General features: G+C 33.1%; 1 protein-coding gene across 1 annotated transcript in view; it reads right to left on the minus strand.

Moving 5' to 3' along the window:
• Positions 1-499: 499 nt before the first annotated feature.
• The window catches only part of LOC129220771 (rap guanine nucleotide exchange factor 2-like), a 68,838-nt gene continuing 53,305 nt past the window's right edge, over positions 500-16,032 (minus strand). The window contains exons 19-24 of the mRNA XM_054855204.1: positions 13,974-14,080; positions 12,239-12,363; positions 8,048-8,260; positions 4,981-5,067; positions 2,564-2,635; positions 500-686 (exon numbers count right to left, since the gene is read on the minus strand). Coding sequence (XP_054711179.1) covers positions 2,595-2,635; positions 4,981-5,067; positions 8,048-8,260; positions 12,239-12,363; positions 13,974-14,080 — 573 coding nt within the window. The 3' untranslated portion in view covers positions 500-686; positions 2,564-2,594. The remainder of the gene's footprint in view (positions 687-2,563; positions 2,636-4,980; positions 5,068-8,047; positions 8,261-12,238; positions 12,364-13,973; positions 14,081-16,032) is intronic.

The raw sequence follows: 16,032 nt of genomic DNA on the forward strand, positions 1-16,032 counted from the left end.
AATAATTGAAATAATTTCAGGATGCAAAAGGATTGAAATCTGCTGCCATTTTCGGCAAAGCACGTGCTTCGTTGAACATGCAATGTGAAAAGCTTCTAAAAAATAAATTTTAACAAAATGAGTTATTAATTGAAAAAAATCTTATTCCTCGACATTGGTAGACTAGAAAAAGGCGCCATCTATTGAGAAGAAAGTGAAATTTTTAATGATTGACTAAAAAAACTGCAAAAACGGGAGAAAATCGTAAAAAATGGGGAGATGGAAGCAAAAAACGGGAGTCTCCCGTTAAAAAAGTAGAGTTGGCAAGTATGACTTAACATTTGTGATTTATCTGTTAACGAATACCGAAATTTGGAGGCGGTAGAGGAAGTTTCAGCGCTGATTTCAAAAAAAAAAAGTTTTTTGGAGACTGCGTGAAAAGGGGACTGGTCCATGGCCCCCCACTCAATACACCCGTGAAAATCTTTAAAACTATATTACAACTGTCGTCGAACCTAAAACCGCGATTGGAATATAACCGAGGAGGATGAGACAGACGATCCGGATCATCTCGCGGATCAGAGTCCAGAGTTTTTGATTTCTTCTACGCAACATCACATGGGGGATCACCACTTTATCACACAGGTGGGGGGGTGCACGAGGTTCCCGCCATTGAGCAGGATTCCACTACTGTGAGAGATATCCACCTGCGGGGGAGAGAATGCACAGTCAGACCCTATCAGTACAGAAATAAAACAGAAAAGAATGAGTTTTCATAAAATGAGTTCTGAAAGTGAATAATTTGAAAATTTTGAGAGGGATCAAAGTGACCAGCTGACAAAATATAGGAAATTTTTTGAAAAAATATGGGACATTTTTTGAAAAAATATAGGACACATTTTGAAAAAAATATAGGATTTATAGGACACCAAAAAAAAAAAAAAGATTAAATTTTGCATATATATATATCATAAAAAAGTTTCAGTGCCACTGATGAAAAAATATGTGCACAAAATTTTTTAGATATACCTATAATTGATTCTTTACTGTCTAAACATTAAAATTTAAATTTCTCACATGCAAAAAATAAATAAATAAAAACAGTGATAATATTATGGGAAATAATTTATTTCAATTAAAAATCAAAATGGTTTAGCAACAAATTATATTGAACTGCTTGACTCTTTCTGAGTAGCTTTTAAAATTTTTATTAACAGCGTCTGTTATGGCTTGCCCAGCCTCAATGTCAGTCATTTACAATTTGAGGCCTAATTTTTAATTTCATATTCCCTTATCTATCATTGCCTGAGCTGAATTAATGCTTTCCTTAAATCTTTTATCTCAAGAATTTTTTGTTACATCATTCCTGATTTAGGTTTTGTATTTTTCTTTCTTCTTATTTATTCCAGATTTTTTTTCTTCCTGTTCCTTATATTTCAAGTGCGTTGCTTTGCACAATTGTTAAGAATTGAAAAGATGAAATTCCAATATTTATTGACGGGGTTATCTATCCCATAGGAATATCTTCGTCATTGATATACATTAGGGTGTATCCAAAAAAAAAAAAAAAACGAAAATTGTTTTTTCAAGTTGCACACCCTCTTATATTTTTCTTTTTATGTGAAAACAATTGTAAAAATTTTCATATAATTTTAACAAAATTTCATGTTGATAAAACATTGCTCTTGTAGCCCATATGTACCACAAAAACATTTGTCAAAATTTTAAAAAATATTAAGGTACACAACAGGAGGCCTTTTTTCAAAAAAAATGATTTTTTCTATTTTTTTAAAATTAAGACAAATTTATATTAAAAATCACTTTCAAAAATTATTAGACAACACATATTTAAATCAACATTTGCAAATGAATAATAAACAAATAATGTATTTAAAGTGAAAAATTTAACATGAAAAACCCCATATTTTTGAGTACTATGTTGGAGACTTGAATATTGCATGAGAGCAAAATCTCCTACTTAATACTTATTACCAACTTTATTGTTTTTATTTTTCAGCTTTATAATTTCTGAAAATTTACCTTATGTTTTTTAAAAAGATATAGAAAAATATTAGCTTTTTGAAGAAAGTTATAAAGTTTAGACCAAGTGCAGGATATTTTTTTTTTTTTTTTGTGGTACATTTGGAGCTATCGGGGCAACATGAAATAACAAATATTTTATTGGATCTAACTAAAGTAAACTTTCACCAGTTTTCCCTTTTAGAGCTTCTTTTTTGATGAAGCAATGCATAACTTTCAATGAAAAGTCACATAACTCGTTATGCATAAGGTGTAGAATTCCTCTGGGGTACCAAAAATATAGGATTTTTTTTTGGAAATATAGGATTTATAAGAAATATAGGATGGTTTTTGATCATTTTTGAAAAATATAGGATTTATAGGAAATATAGGACGACTTTGATCCCTGTTTTGAAGAAGAAAACGCAAGTTTCGTGGAACCCTCGATCGCTCTTCAAGGAACCCTACGGCCCCGTTGAACACAATTTGAGAAACTCCGATATCTAATCCATCGTGGATCAGGATCGACTACAGCACAGAGAGAAGTCGGGAGATTCGTACTCACCTATCTAGCACTGAGGGGGTTTCGGAGACACTTAGTCGGGGAACTTTCTCCGTCCATAGGGGGCGCTGGGACCTGTGAATCAGAGAAAAAAAACTTACACTTCCTGGCATCGATCAATGCTCGAAATATTTTTTATCCATTCATTCACAGGGTTCGTACTCAATTTCAGAAATAAAATGAAGGAGTTTTGGAGGAGTAAAATGAGATTTTGAAGGAGTACTAATGGAGTGTCATTAAATGATGTCACACTTTTATTCAATATAGTTGACCACCTGCACCCTTTATTACAAAGTGTCACACTTCACCCCTAACTCCTCCTCTTGTCACGTCATATTTTTTACAAACATACTGTTACAATAACTGTGTGATGTCACTTTTTGTCACCCTCTCTCTTCCCCTTGTCACAATTGCATGAGCCCGTCTCCTCCTCAAAGCATGACATCCCTTGGGGATGACCCTTTTTACTATATCATAACTGCAATTAACTAAACAACTGTTTTTTTTAACATAATCACTTACTTTGAATAGTTTTTCCAAAATAAACTCACTTGTCCTATTGTAAATTTAAGTGTAAATTATTCTTTGCGTCTCTTACATTTGTTGTTAAAATTCTCTGTTAACCCCTCCCCCCTTCCGCACACACACACACAGCTCTGCTACTTTGTTTACAGAAAAGGAAGTACTGTATTCGCGAAAACATTTTCACCCAAAAATCGGCCTACATTTCCATTTTGCTCACCCCCGAATGAATGTCGAGTTTTTTTTTCAACCCGACCACACGTGGATACATGCCTAGGAACGTATAGACACCCGAAATATCCATTTTGACGACCCCCGAGTTAATTACAACGAGTTTTCTTGTGACGTCTGTATGTACGTATGTGTGTATGTATGTCGCATAACTCAAGAACGGAATGTCCTAAAAATTTGAAATTTGGTTTGTAGACTCCTAGTGGGGCCTCGTTGTGCACCTCCCTTTTTGGTTGCATTCGGATGCTCCAAAGGGGGTCTTTTGTCCCTTTTTGAGGGGGAAATCATTGTTAATTTCGATGTAAAGCTCGTTGACATTACTAATACTTGAGATTTCAAGTGGTGTTATAATTTCGCGAACTCTTGGTGATATATCGCCAGTCTTTTGGTCGCCAAGTTTTGGCGCCAACTTGGCGACAAATTTGGCGACTTTTTAAAAAAAAAATTTTAATGCTTAAATCTGGTTTTTATTTGGCCACTGTTGGTGAATTTAGAGCGTTAACTATTGAATCATATTAAAACTGCCAATAATGAAAAAATGACATTAAATTGGAGTAAAAGGAAGTCATGTGATGCACACATCGGCTCGTTGTTGACATAGGAAAACGCAAAAAGGAATGAAAATTACTAAATGAAGAATTACAAACATAGCATATACTGACACCCTGGCTGCGAAATGCCTTTTTTATTCTTCATTTTCCCCCTTTTCTTTTTTTTTTTTTTCGATGTCATGAATACTCTTGAACCTGTGAAGTATTATGGTGCAAACTGCAAATTCATAGTACAATTTGTTGGTTTTCTATGAATTTTTTAAATGCGCCAAGGACTTTTCGGACACCCTGCTTAATGATACTTTCGAAAATATCAGATATTTTGATATATATCCGATATTTTCAATCAGCACAAACTTAAGTCTTCAAAATAGTAAATGCAGCCTCAAATCAATCTGTATTATTTTCTTACATTATTACTACAATATGTAGTCTTAAATTTAAGATTTCTCTTATTGTTAATATCTAATATTTCATTTTGCACTTTTGTTGATGTTAATTAATTTAGCACTACCTGTTTTACTCATTTTTATTCTGTTTGCTACTTTTACAGTTACATGACTCAGAAATAAAAATTATGCATTAGTCTTTGCGCAGTCATAAGACATTTTCTTTTTTTCTGACCAACGTTTAATGTTTAATGAGTCACTTTTAATACGATTTAAAATTGTTACATTACTACTAATAAAAATGAACATAAAATAAAATAGAAATATTATATTACTTTGTTACATTAATGAAGTGTTAATCCATCATAAAAATACAGTGAATAACTTTTTGGTTGTTTTTAATAATAAATGAACAATATCACCATGTTAATAAAATATTCATATTGAAAATATCGTAGCTGAAAAAAAAAATAATATTGAAAATATCATGATATTTTCAAAATAAATATCGGATATATATCGCTATATAAATCATGATATATATAGACTGATATATATCATGATTTATATAACGATATATAGCCGATATATAACGATATATATCCAATATATAACGATATATATCCAATATATAACGATATATATCCGACATCAGTCGATATATAGAGATGATATATATCGACTGATATATACCATCTCTAAAACAGGGGGGGGGGGAGATGCTCACCGGATGCATTGCGCTTGAGATGGGGAGGAGATCCTGTGGATCCTGCGGAGCTGTTGCTGCGACTGTCTTCCGAGGAAGTCACGGAGCCTGAAACGAAACAAACACACGGTCACGGGATAACACGGAAGGGCAAACATCGCTCGTAAACGACTCTTTTTACAATGTCAAAACTGCAATTTACTAAAAAAATTGCTTTTTTCAAGGTTCATACTCTTTCAGACAAAATCAATTTCAGGAGTTTTCAGGAGTCAAAAGCAAAATTTTCAGGAGTAATAACACGAGCGGTTTTTACAAGAAAATTAGTTTCAGTAACATTTAATCTACTTTGTCAAATTTTTAATTGATTAGTAATTTTTTCTTTCACATACTATTCAATCAAGAAAAAAAAAATTAAAAATTGGATTCAAAATATTTGAAAATAACAGGAATACACAAAATATTAGATATATCGGCATATTATCAGTACTAAATATACTACAAAATAGCGATAGCACTACTAATTAGCAATATAGAAAGTACACTTAATAGCTGTTGCTGTTAACACAAAAACTAGCACATGTGCTTGGTTCGGTCTCTAGTGGCAGTTACAATCAGTAACCGTAATGGGCATGTTTGAACAGTCGGTTTGAACACACCCTATGTCTTTGCAAAAAGCACTGGGTGCTCTGTATAATACGAGAATTTTGATTGGTTGCCAGCGATCAATGTGGCAGCCTAAACGGAGATGACATGGAATTAAAATCAGCGATTGCTGTTGAAAATTATTTTCAGGAGGAGAGGAGAAAAATCAGGAGGTTAAAACAAAAATTCAGGAGTTAAGGGCCCTTAGAAGAATAAATTAAATTTCACGAGTTTTTCAGGATTTGCAGGAGGCGTACGAACCCTGTTTTTTAACACACTCACTGAATATAGTACATCTACTTATGTATTTTTAAACATTTAAATAATAATCAGACAACCTGACTTTTGCTGCTGAGAGTGTGGTGGAGGAAAAAAAAATAATCATAAAACTTGAAAAAAATAGCCAAGCACCATTCAAGCATGTTTTACTTCATTTATGAAATGTCTTAGCCATCTAATAATATTTTCAAGTTCAACTTTTTTGACTTCTAAAACCAATTTGTAAGTCACATCTTTATGAAAATAAATATATATACTTATATATCTAATTGCTACATTATAAAATTTCCCTAATACCGTCACCCTCGTGACGAAGTTAAGTTATTGATCGAAGTATTTTTAAATTACTGTCATAGAGGAGGATTACATAGCGTTGATATTTTAATTTGTTTCCGATGTTTTCTCATAAAAACGCAGGGGACGAATTGGTAAGGACGTTTCCTTACCAATATGTCAGTGTGATGTCAAACAACCATTTGCTGCAGCGTTATCATTTCTTTTCTTATAAAAAGCTTGTGTTTTAAGTTAAAATGGAGTGTTGACCATTTAAGTAACAAGTTTGTGCATGAAGTTCATATCAGGTTTTGAAAATATCATATTTTCCAAAATATCAAAAATAATCGATACTTTGATATATATCGGATATTTTGATATTTATCCGATATTTTCAATCAGCACAAACTAAAGTCTTCAAAATAGTAAATGCATCCTCAAACCACTCCTTATTTTATTATATTGTTTTAACAATATGTAGACTAAAAATTAAAGTTTCTTTCATTATGTATATCTAATATTTCATTTAACATTTTAATAAATTTTAATAGAGTTAATTTAGCATTAACTGTGTTGCTCATTTTTCTTCTGTTGACTACTTTTACACACTCATGTGATTCAGAAATTAAAAATATGAATCAGTTGGTGCAGAGTCATTTTTTTCGGACAACTTTTAATATTTAATTACGCAATAAAAGTTGTTACATTACGAATTATTTTTATGAATATAGAATAAAAAAGGAATATTGTATGACTTTGCTATAATGATGATGTATTAATACATCATAAAACTATAGTATATAACTTTTAGATTATTTTATTATTAGTGAACAATATTACTATGATTAATATAACTTTAATATTGAAAATACCGTAGTTGAAAAAATAAATACCAAGAATATCAAAATATCATGATATTTTAAAAATAAATATCGGATATACAGGGTGATTATAAGTAAAGTTCCACTTTCAAAACGCTGTAAAAATAAAACCACTGGTCACAATGACGTCAAATTTGAACGGAATATTATCGAAGACGGGGAGAAACGTATGGCATAATAAAAATAAATAGTTGAAATTTTTAGTGATAGATGGTGCTGTAAGCATAGTTAATTTAATTAAACCGGTCATTAATTGTCGTGAGATTGGCGCAAAAGATGTTCAATATGCTGTCCCCCGCCTGTTTTCTGAAACAAGTTGAAATCGAGAAACAGCATGTTCCACAACTGATCCAAGTGTTTCCGGGATCACGTTTAGAATGTGTTGCGCAATGCGTGCCTTCAGCTCAGCAAAGTTTGCAATCGGAGTACTGAACACAACAGCTTTCAGATAGCCCCACAGCCAGAAGTCACACTGTTTAAGATCAGGTGATCGGGACGGCCAGGTCTTTCATTGAGACAGTCATAGTGAACTTCTCAGATGCGAAATGAGGAAAGAAAAACGTCATTTGGCCTTTTTATAATAACTTCAATGACTCTTGCGCATGACAGGTGTTTTGATTTATATATTCTGACACTTGCAGCGCCATCTATTGCTAAAAATTCCAACTATTTGTTTTTCTTCTGCCATACACTTTCCCCCTTCTTCGATAACATTCCGTTCAAATTTGAGGTCATTCTGACCAGTGGTTTTATTTTTACAGCGTTCTGAAAGTGGAACTTTAATTATAATCACCCTGTATATATATATTTATACCCCCTCTTAACTCTTTGTCTTGCAAGTTTTTTTTTTTAATTTTTAAAGTTTTTTTTTTTAAAAATTCTATATGATTAAAAAAAAAACCCTCTCTAAAATTTTTTTTTAAATCAGTTGAAATGCCCCCCCCCCCCCGGCTAGAGCCACTGCTGCCAACCCCTAGTTACGCTATGCATGGAGGAGTATTGGAGGGACTTACCCGAGGTCTGTGACTTGCGTATGGAGGCGGCCCCCACGCTGGAGCTCTCGGCGTACAGGTCCACGGGCCCCTCGGGGTGCCGGCCCCCCCTCCTGCCCCCCGCGGAGGGGGAGTCTGGGGGAGCGGGGGGCCGGGAGGGGGCCTGGTGGGGCCGCACCTTGTTGGGGTCAGAGAGGGCCAGCAGCTTGCGCACGGCCTGGGGGGAGTCCGCACCTGAAAACAGACAGAAGTGGATGCAACATTCGCAACTCCAACGGACTATAGGGGGCGCCGCCGTTCTAATGGCGGACGAAAAGGGTAAAACAAAACAGATGCCGTAATGTCAAAACATTTGATGTTTTTATTTGTTTTCTTGAATTTCCGGTGCTGGGGAAATGACATAAATAATACTTATATATTATAAGTTTTTTCATTTGTACACTTTTTCATGCAGTCCCTCCAAAAACGTATAAACGATGCTTCACTGTATATCAAAAAATTCATTCAAAAAGAACAAAAAGACACTTCAAAAAAGCAAAATCAGAGATTTTCTACAGCAATCAAGTTCATCCAATCAACAACAAAAAAATGTGTATATAAAATAAAATGAATAGCAGTATTGAAATAGAAGTAAGAAATGAATAGACGGCTACTTTTTTGAGCAATCACAAATTGCTTATTGTCCTCGCTCGACCAAATTGGATGTTGCTCTGGTTTTTCAGATCACCATGGCAACGAGAATATGTCGAGATATGTTGCTGCTTTAATTTTTACCAAGAGGAGACATTTTTATCACCACGGTTACAAATCGTTTGCATTCACTCAAGGCTTAAATTAAGCATACTTTACTTTTTAGAAAAGGGGGTACAAATACTTTTTGTAAAAACATGCTTGATGCAACAATTCCAACTAGTAGGGTAGTAAAATCTGGAAAGTTAGAGTGGCCGCTCATTCTGCATTCGGGGTCCTTATACGTACAGGGCACTTCCGAATGAATCAAGGGGTTTTAACACTTTGCAGTATTTTTTATGTAAAACTTAAAATTATAACTAATAGATGATATCATACTTGCCAACTTTCGAAGAAACAAAAACAGAAGATTCCACTAGAGGTATATAGGTGATTTACCAGCGACATATATTCATAACAGATTTATCAAATTATGCACTTAAATAACATGAATACAAAATTTAATGTGATAGGGGTTTTTTTTTTTTTTTTTGCAGATGTAAGCAAGTTGCAAGACAGACATACTGCAAAGGAAATACCAAATAATAAGGAATGAATTTGCTTCAAGTTTTGTACATTCCCCAGTCTCTACCAAAAAAGATGCTAAAAAAATTTAATTACTAAATAACGAAAAAAAAAATCAATATATAATGAAAATAAAATATAAAATAAGTAGATATAGGGTAGCACATGTTAAAATTACTTCAAATTTTCAAAATGATTGAAATATTTTCAAGATGCAAAAGGATTGAAATCGGCTGCCATTTTCGGCAAAGCAAACAGTTCGTTGAACACGCAATGTGGAAAGCTTTAAAAAAATTACATTTTACTAAATCAGTTATTAATAGGAAAAAAATTTATTCCTTGACATTGGTAGACTAGAAAAGGGCGTCATCTATTGATAAGAAAATTAAACTTTTTCATGATTGACTGAAAAAACTGCAAAAACGGTAGAAAATCCTAAAAAACAAGAAAATGGGAGATGGAAGCAAAAAACGGGAGTCTCCCGTTAAAAACAGTAGAGTTGGCAAGTATGTGATATGAAAAAGAAACTCAAACAGCTATACCCACCAGCTTACAAGTGCTCAATGTGAGCTCGTTTTGTCTCATGGCAAGCATTGAATCGCTATGACTAGTGTTTAAGGTGTAATTGTTGTAGCAGTTGCCTCAAACCTGTTTCTTAGGTCAGATAGGTCAGTTGGTAGTGGGAAGGCGCACACACACAATCCCCCACATGTAGAAGTCACATGGAGTGAGATCCGGTGAGCGGGGAGCTTGTTTTGCATGTTTACCACGCTCACCCGGTCTTATGAGGGTTCATGTGATTTTTAGGGGTTGGTAAAGGGTCTTATGCATGTGGTATTGACAAGTTGATCTACCTGATTTGAGAAACAAGATTGTGACAGTTGTTGCAACAATTCACTACAAACAGCAAACAACGTTCGGGAAGGACGGGACTATTGACGCGATGTGTGATGAAGAACAAAAAGAGGTCATGCTGAGCACTTGTATGTATGTACAATGGCTTGAGTTTCACTTTCAAGTCATGTAATAATTACAGGGATGAGAGTGGTCAGACAGCAAAAAGGAGGAAGCCCAAAAAAATTTCATAAAAAGGATGATATCCAAAACTGCATCAAAAAAGAATCTAAAAGCCATGATATTCAAAAATTCAAAAAAAAAAAAGACTAACTTATCAGTTTTGAAAGTAATATGTATTTAAATAAGTTAAAAGTAATAATTTTGTACAATTTACTGCATTGTACCATTTCTTGCAAGAGCGTTTATTCTTAAAAAAATCTAAATTTTGAGAAAGAGGCAACAATTTCTAACCCCTGAGTCCTTGAACAAAGGGTTGGGAGAGCTAGAGGTCAATCTTGGCTGCATCACACAACAGTGTCAACTTTTCATATATATATACTATATATATATATATATTTTTTTTTTTTTTTTGAGAAAAATACATTTTTTCATTAAAAACATTTGAGTTTATAGTGTTAAAGAGTGAGAACATAAATTTTAAAATTAGGTCTGTTTGTAATGTAAAAATTTACAACAGAGAGAAAAATCAAAATTTTTTTATGTGGTATAACATACTTTTCATAGTACGAATTGATAATAAATAAATATATATGTATATAAACGATTAGTTACCTTTTTTTAAAAAACTTCCTAACACGATTTCGGAATCAAAAGAACAAAGCTGCCCCATTTAATCATGAAATCTCAAAAACTTTTAACAGGCTATAAAGCCTAAACCATTTGAGATTCACCATATTTTTTACACCTTAAATGCACAAAAAAAGTAACCATGCCAAGTTTCAATGAAATTCGAGACTGTGGGAGCTAAGCCAGTTTTTGATCGACTTTTGCATTTTTTCTAAAATAAATTGAAGAAATAAAAATATTATTGAAATAATGAATAAAATAAGCTGGTATAAGGTAGCGTATAGTAAAAAACCACCCAGCATTAAAAATAATTGAAATACTTGCAGGATGCAAAAAGATTGAAATTTCAAACGAGGCAAGCAACTTTTGACGTCGTTGGCATGATTCCAAAACATACGTTTTCGGCAGATATTGCAAAAGATGAAGATTCGTGAGGAAAAAATAGAAAAAATAAGAGATCGAGGACCAAAAATTTAAAACATTTATATTTTTTTTTTGGATTTTTGAGAAAAATAAGGTCTGAAACAGGGCAAAAAAAGGAGGAAAAGGAACAAAGGTTTTAAAAGCCAACAGAGAAAGCCGGAATTCTGGCAAAAACCGGAAAACTCTCATTCCTGTAATTATGATTTCAAGTTTTACGTAATAAGAACTACAAGGCATTAAATATTGATATTCAATCAGAAGCACCCGGTATCATGATTTATTTTTCCGAGAGAGAAGGACTGAAAAAAACAAAAACTCACCGAACTTGGGGTTTTTCTTGTTAGTGTTTGTGGTGTAATTGTTGCAGCAGTTGCCTCAATCCTGTTTCTTAGGTCAGATAGGTCAGCTGGTAGTGTGAAGGCACGTACACACAATCCCCCACAAGTAGAAGTCCCATGGCGTGAGATCCGGTGAGCGGGGAGCTTGTTTTGCATGTTTACCACGTTCACCAGGTCTCATGAGGATTCATGTGATTTTTAGGGGTTGGTAAAGGGTCGTATGCATGTGGTAGTGACCAGTTGACCAACCTGACCTGAGAAACAAGACTGTGGCAATCATTGAAACAATTCACTACAATACAACGTTCGGGAAGAACTGGGCTATTGACGCGATGTGTGCTGTGGAACAATAAGAACTCATGCAGAGTACTTGTAAGTACATGTATTAATACATGGCTTGAATTTCACTATCAAGTCGTGTATTAATTATGATTTCAAGTTTTACACAATAAGAACTATACAAGGCATTAAAATATCAATATTCAATCAGAAGCATTCGGTATTATGACTTATTTTTTTGAGAGAGAAGGACTGAGAAAAAAAAAAAACTCACCAAACTTGGGGTTTTTCTTGATGTCCGAGGAACTGCTGTTGCTGCTGGCTGCGGAGAGAGTGGGGGAAGGCTGCCGCCTGCGCACCTGGAGAGTGCTCGACACTGTGGGGGAAGAGACAGGAATTTATACGCAGGAACGTTTCTGGCAGCGTTTGCGATTTTTTCATTTTTTTTTAATCAAAAAAGTCGGACTTTTTCGATTTAAATCAGATTTTTTTGATTTTTTTTAAATGTTCAAAAATTCGTATCTATAAACTACACATTTAGAAACATATTATATTTCATACAACAGATGAATCCATTCAACTTACTTTTAAATTAAGATAAGTTCTCAAATTATTCATTAATATTTTGAGATTATGTTATAATGCTTAGATAAGATGGGATTTTGTTTCATGCTCTGCTTAAAGATAAGGTTTCCATTATCATGTATGTTTTTAGTGTCAAATAATATGTTGAACAATTACTTTTCTAAAATATATTAGTCATGGTGTATAAGAAAACTCCAAATTTTTATTTAGTTCTAAACTAATTTTGGAGCAAAAGCAATAGAGTGAAAATCTGTGACACACACAGAAAGAGGGATTGTTGAAGTAAAGACAGCATAATGCAGTCCAGTTAAATTTAGAGCAATACATTCTAAAAATGCAAACTTAATTAATAAAAGTAAAATCAACTGATTTTAGTTAATGGTTTTGTTAAAAAAATTACTTAATTGAAATAAATTGATTTAAATCAATGATTTAAAAAAAATCACTTGATTTAAATCATGATTTTAATTACAATTTAAATCAATGAACCCTGGTTTCTGGGTGTCAAAACGAGTACAGGTGTTCGTTTTTAGTGAATCAAATACACATCATACACATCAAATCAGGGTTGTTACTCATTTCTGGGTAAAAAAAATTCCCCGTGTTTTCCCTGTATGAGTATGTATGCAGCATACAAGCAAACACTGATATTTTTAAAAGATAATGAATACCCTATCATGATACTGTCAGCCCTGCTTAATAGGGTAACCAGGGGTAGAAGTGGTTGTTTTGTAATATATAGGACATTTTATACGAAAAATATAGGACACATATAGGACATGTTTTATGAATGATTTTGAAGTGAAGAAATAAATAATACATAGTTTATTTTATTTTTTATTATATTTTTTTTATTTATTTATTTATTTTTTTTTTTGCACCAATTATTATCAATGATTTCAACGAATCATACTGCATACCGTTTAAAAACCCAAATAAAAATGATACTTAGAATGAGATTCTTGTTCCTGAAAGAATAATGTAATAAGAAAATGAGTTTACTTATGTACAAAAAAGTATTTCAAAACAAATTTAAACAATCAGAAATCTAAATTTATATTATTATTTATAGTTATATTAAAAATTTATATTTAATTAAATTAAAATATTTTGAAGATTTTTTTTTTTTTTTGTATTAATAATGGCTGAATCTTCACCACATTTTGCTGTTAGTGAAGATTCGTTAACAAAGTGCTTTATCAAAAGTTTGGAGAGCTTGTCATAAAATATGGATAACTGAAGCTTTCTGTTAGTAAACAGCTCTGTAAGGTAACAGAGCTGTTTAAAATTAATCTAGAGTTATGTAAATAAACACTAAAAAAGAGGTAAAGGAGTTTCATCGTTGTCCCTGAAACATGACAAAAAGTGACAGGAAAGCAGTCGCAAAGGTTCCCCAGGGGGGGGGTTGAGGGGACTCACTGTTAGAGGTGATGAGGGGCTCACAGTCCACAGACATGGAGTGCAGTTGGTCTTCGTCAGTCACCACCTTCAGGTTGGAGAGATAGGCCTTCACACGACGAACCATCTGGGCCTGAAACACAATTTTGCATTCAAGGCACCTTTATTTCTCAGGTTGTTGTTGTTAACAGAAAATTTATGTAATTAGATAAGGAACAGAATTATCTACTAACAGAACTATCGACTAAATATTAATACGAATACAAAAGTGACGACCAGCAACAGGCTCTGGATCCAGCTAGCAGGGGTGATTGTGAGATCATCAAAAAATACCTGAAAGTTTCAAAGCGAGAACGGGGGGTGGGGGGGGGGTAATCTTTGGCCCCTATGACTTAAGTGCACCTATGCCATAGTATTAAATAGTTCAATAGTCAGTCAAAATAGTGTGTGTACATTTGGTTAAATTTTTAATGGGTTACAAAGTTACTTTTGAGCTGGTGTTATACAAATTATCTTGACATTTGTCCATCTTAAGGGATAGGTGTCCATCTGAAGGTTCTCGCAGTTGTATTTGATGAGTATTATATAATTTTAAAAAAATGCGGAGGTGGGGAGATAAAAGCATAACAAAAACATACTTCCGGTATTTTCGGACATAAAAATACCGGAAATACGTCCGAAATACCGGAAATTCGGTAAAATACCGGAACACAACCACCCCTGAGCTAGGCTGGTCCTAGCCAATTTCCAATCCCCGGTGAAGATCAATGGCCCTCTTAAAACAATCCACCCCCTTGCTCATGACCACCTCTTCTGGTAAGCTGTTCCAAGGCTAAAATAATCATTTTTCCTAACATCCATGTTAGCCTGAGATTTAAATAGCTTAAAACAATGACCCCTTGTCCTGTTTCCAGTGCTAAACGTCAGCCCCGTAACATCTTTCATTGTAATAAATTTGAACAACTTTATCAATAAGAGAGGAAAGGATTTGCACATGCGAACTTCTGCTATTTACTTTGGTGTCTGCTTAGGATACGGAAAAAATAAAAACCCTGTTTCTGAATGCTTTTTTCACATAGAGTAAACAAATTGCATGGTTTTTTTTTATTATTATAGCTCTTAAAAGAATGTTAGGTGTGAATTTAGTTGCATTAAGTTCAATAAAATATTGCTGGAAGTGGCCAGTCCGCCCCTGTAACAAAGTAATATAATATTCCTTTTTTACTTGTATTTTATATTCATAAAATGTAAGAATTTTAATTCATATTAAAAGTGGCTCATTAAATATTAAACGTCGCTCAGAAAAAAAAAAGTCTAATGACTATGCACGGACTAATGCATTTTTTTTTAAATTTCTGAATCATATAACTGTGTAAAAGTAGCTAACAGAAGAAAAATGAGCAAAACAGCTCATGCTAAATGAACTCCATTAAAATGGACCGAAATGCTAAATGAAATAATGACTATAAACAATGAAAGAAACCTCCATTTTAAGTCTAGATATTGTAATAATAATCAGAAGAAAATAAAGAGAGATTTGAGGATGGATTTACTATTTTAAAGACTACACTATTTTGAAGATTTACTACTTTGTTTGCGCTGAATGAAAATATCGGCTACATATGGATGCCTCGGTCGCCGAATCGATGAACTCCACTTTTCGAAAAAATCCTCATTTCTGCTTCAATAGTGCTTAATCAACGCTTAGCATGTAAATTTATATTATAAAAATGAATATTATATTACCTTTCTGTATTAATGTTGTATTGATACATCATAAATATAATACATGACTTTTTGGTTATTTTTGATGATAAATGAACACTTACTTTGATTAATATAATTTTTATATTGAAAATACAGTAGTTGAAAAAAATATATATATAAATTTCAAAAATATCAAAATATCATGATATTTTCAAAATAAATATCGGATATATATCGACTCATATATGGATGCCTCAGTTGCCTAATCGATTAACTCCACTTTTAAAAAAAAAAAACCTCATTTCTGCTTTAATAGTGCTTCATCAATGCTCAGAATGTGAATGCATATTACAGTTTTGGTTCAGTACATTTCTGGTC

Source organism: Uloborus diversus, chromosome 1 (assembly GCF_026930045.1).
Source record: "Uloborus diversus isolate 005 chromosome 1, Udiv.v.3.1, whole genome shotgun sequence".
Taxonomy (NCBI): Eukaryota; Metazoa; Arthropoda; class Arachnida; order Araneae; family Uloboridae; genus Uloborus; species Uloborus diversus.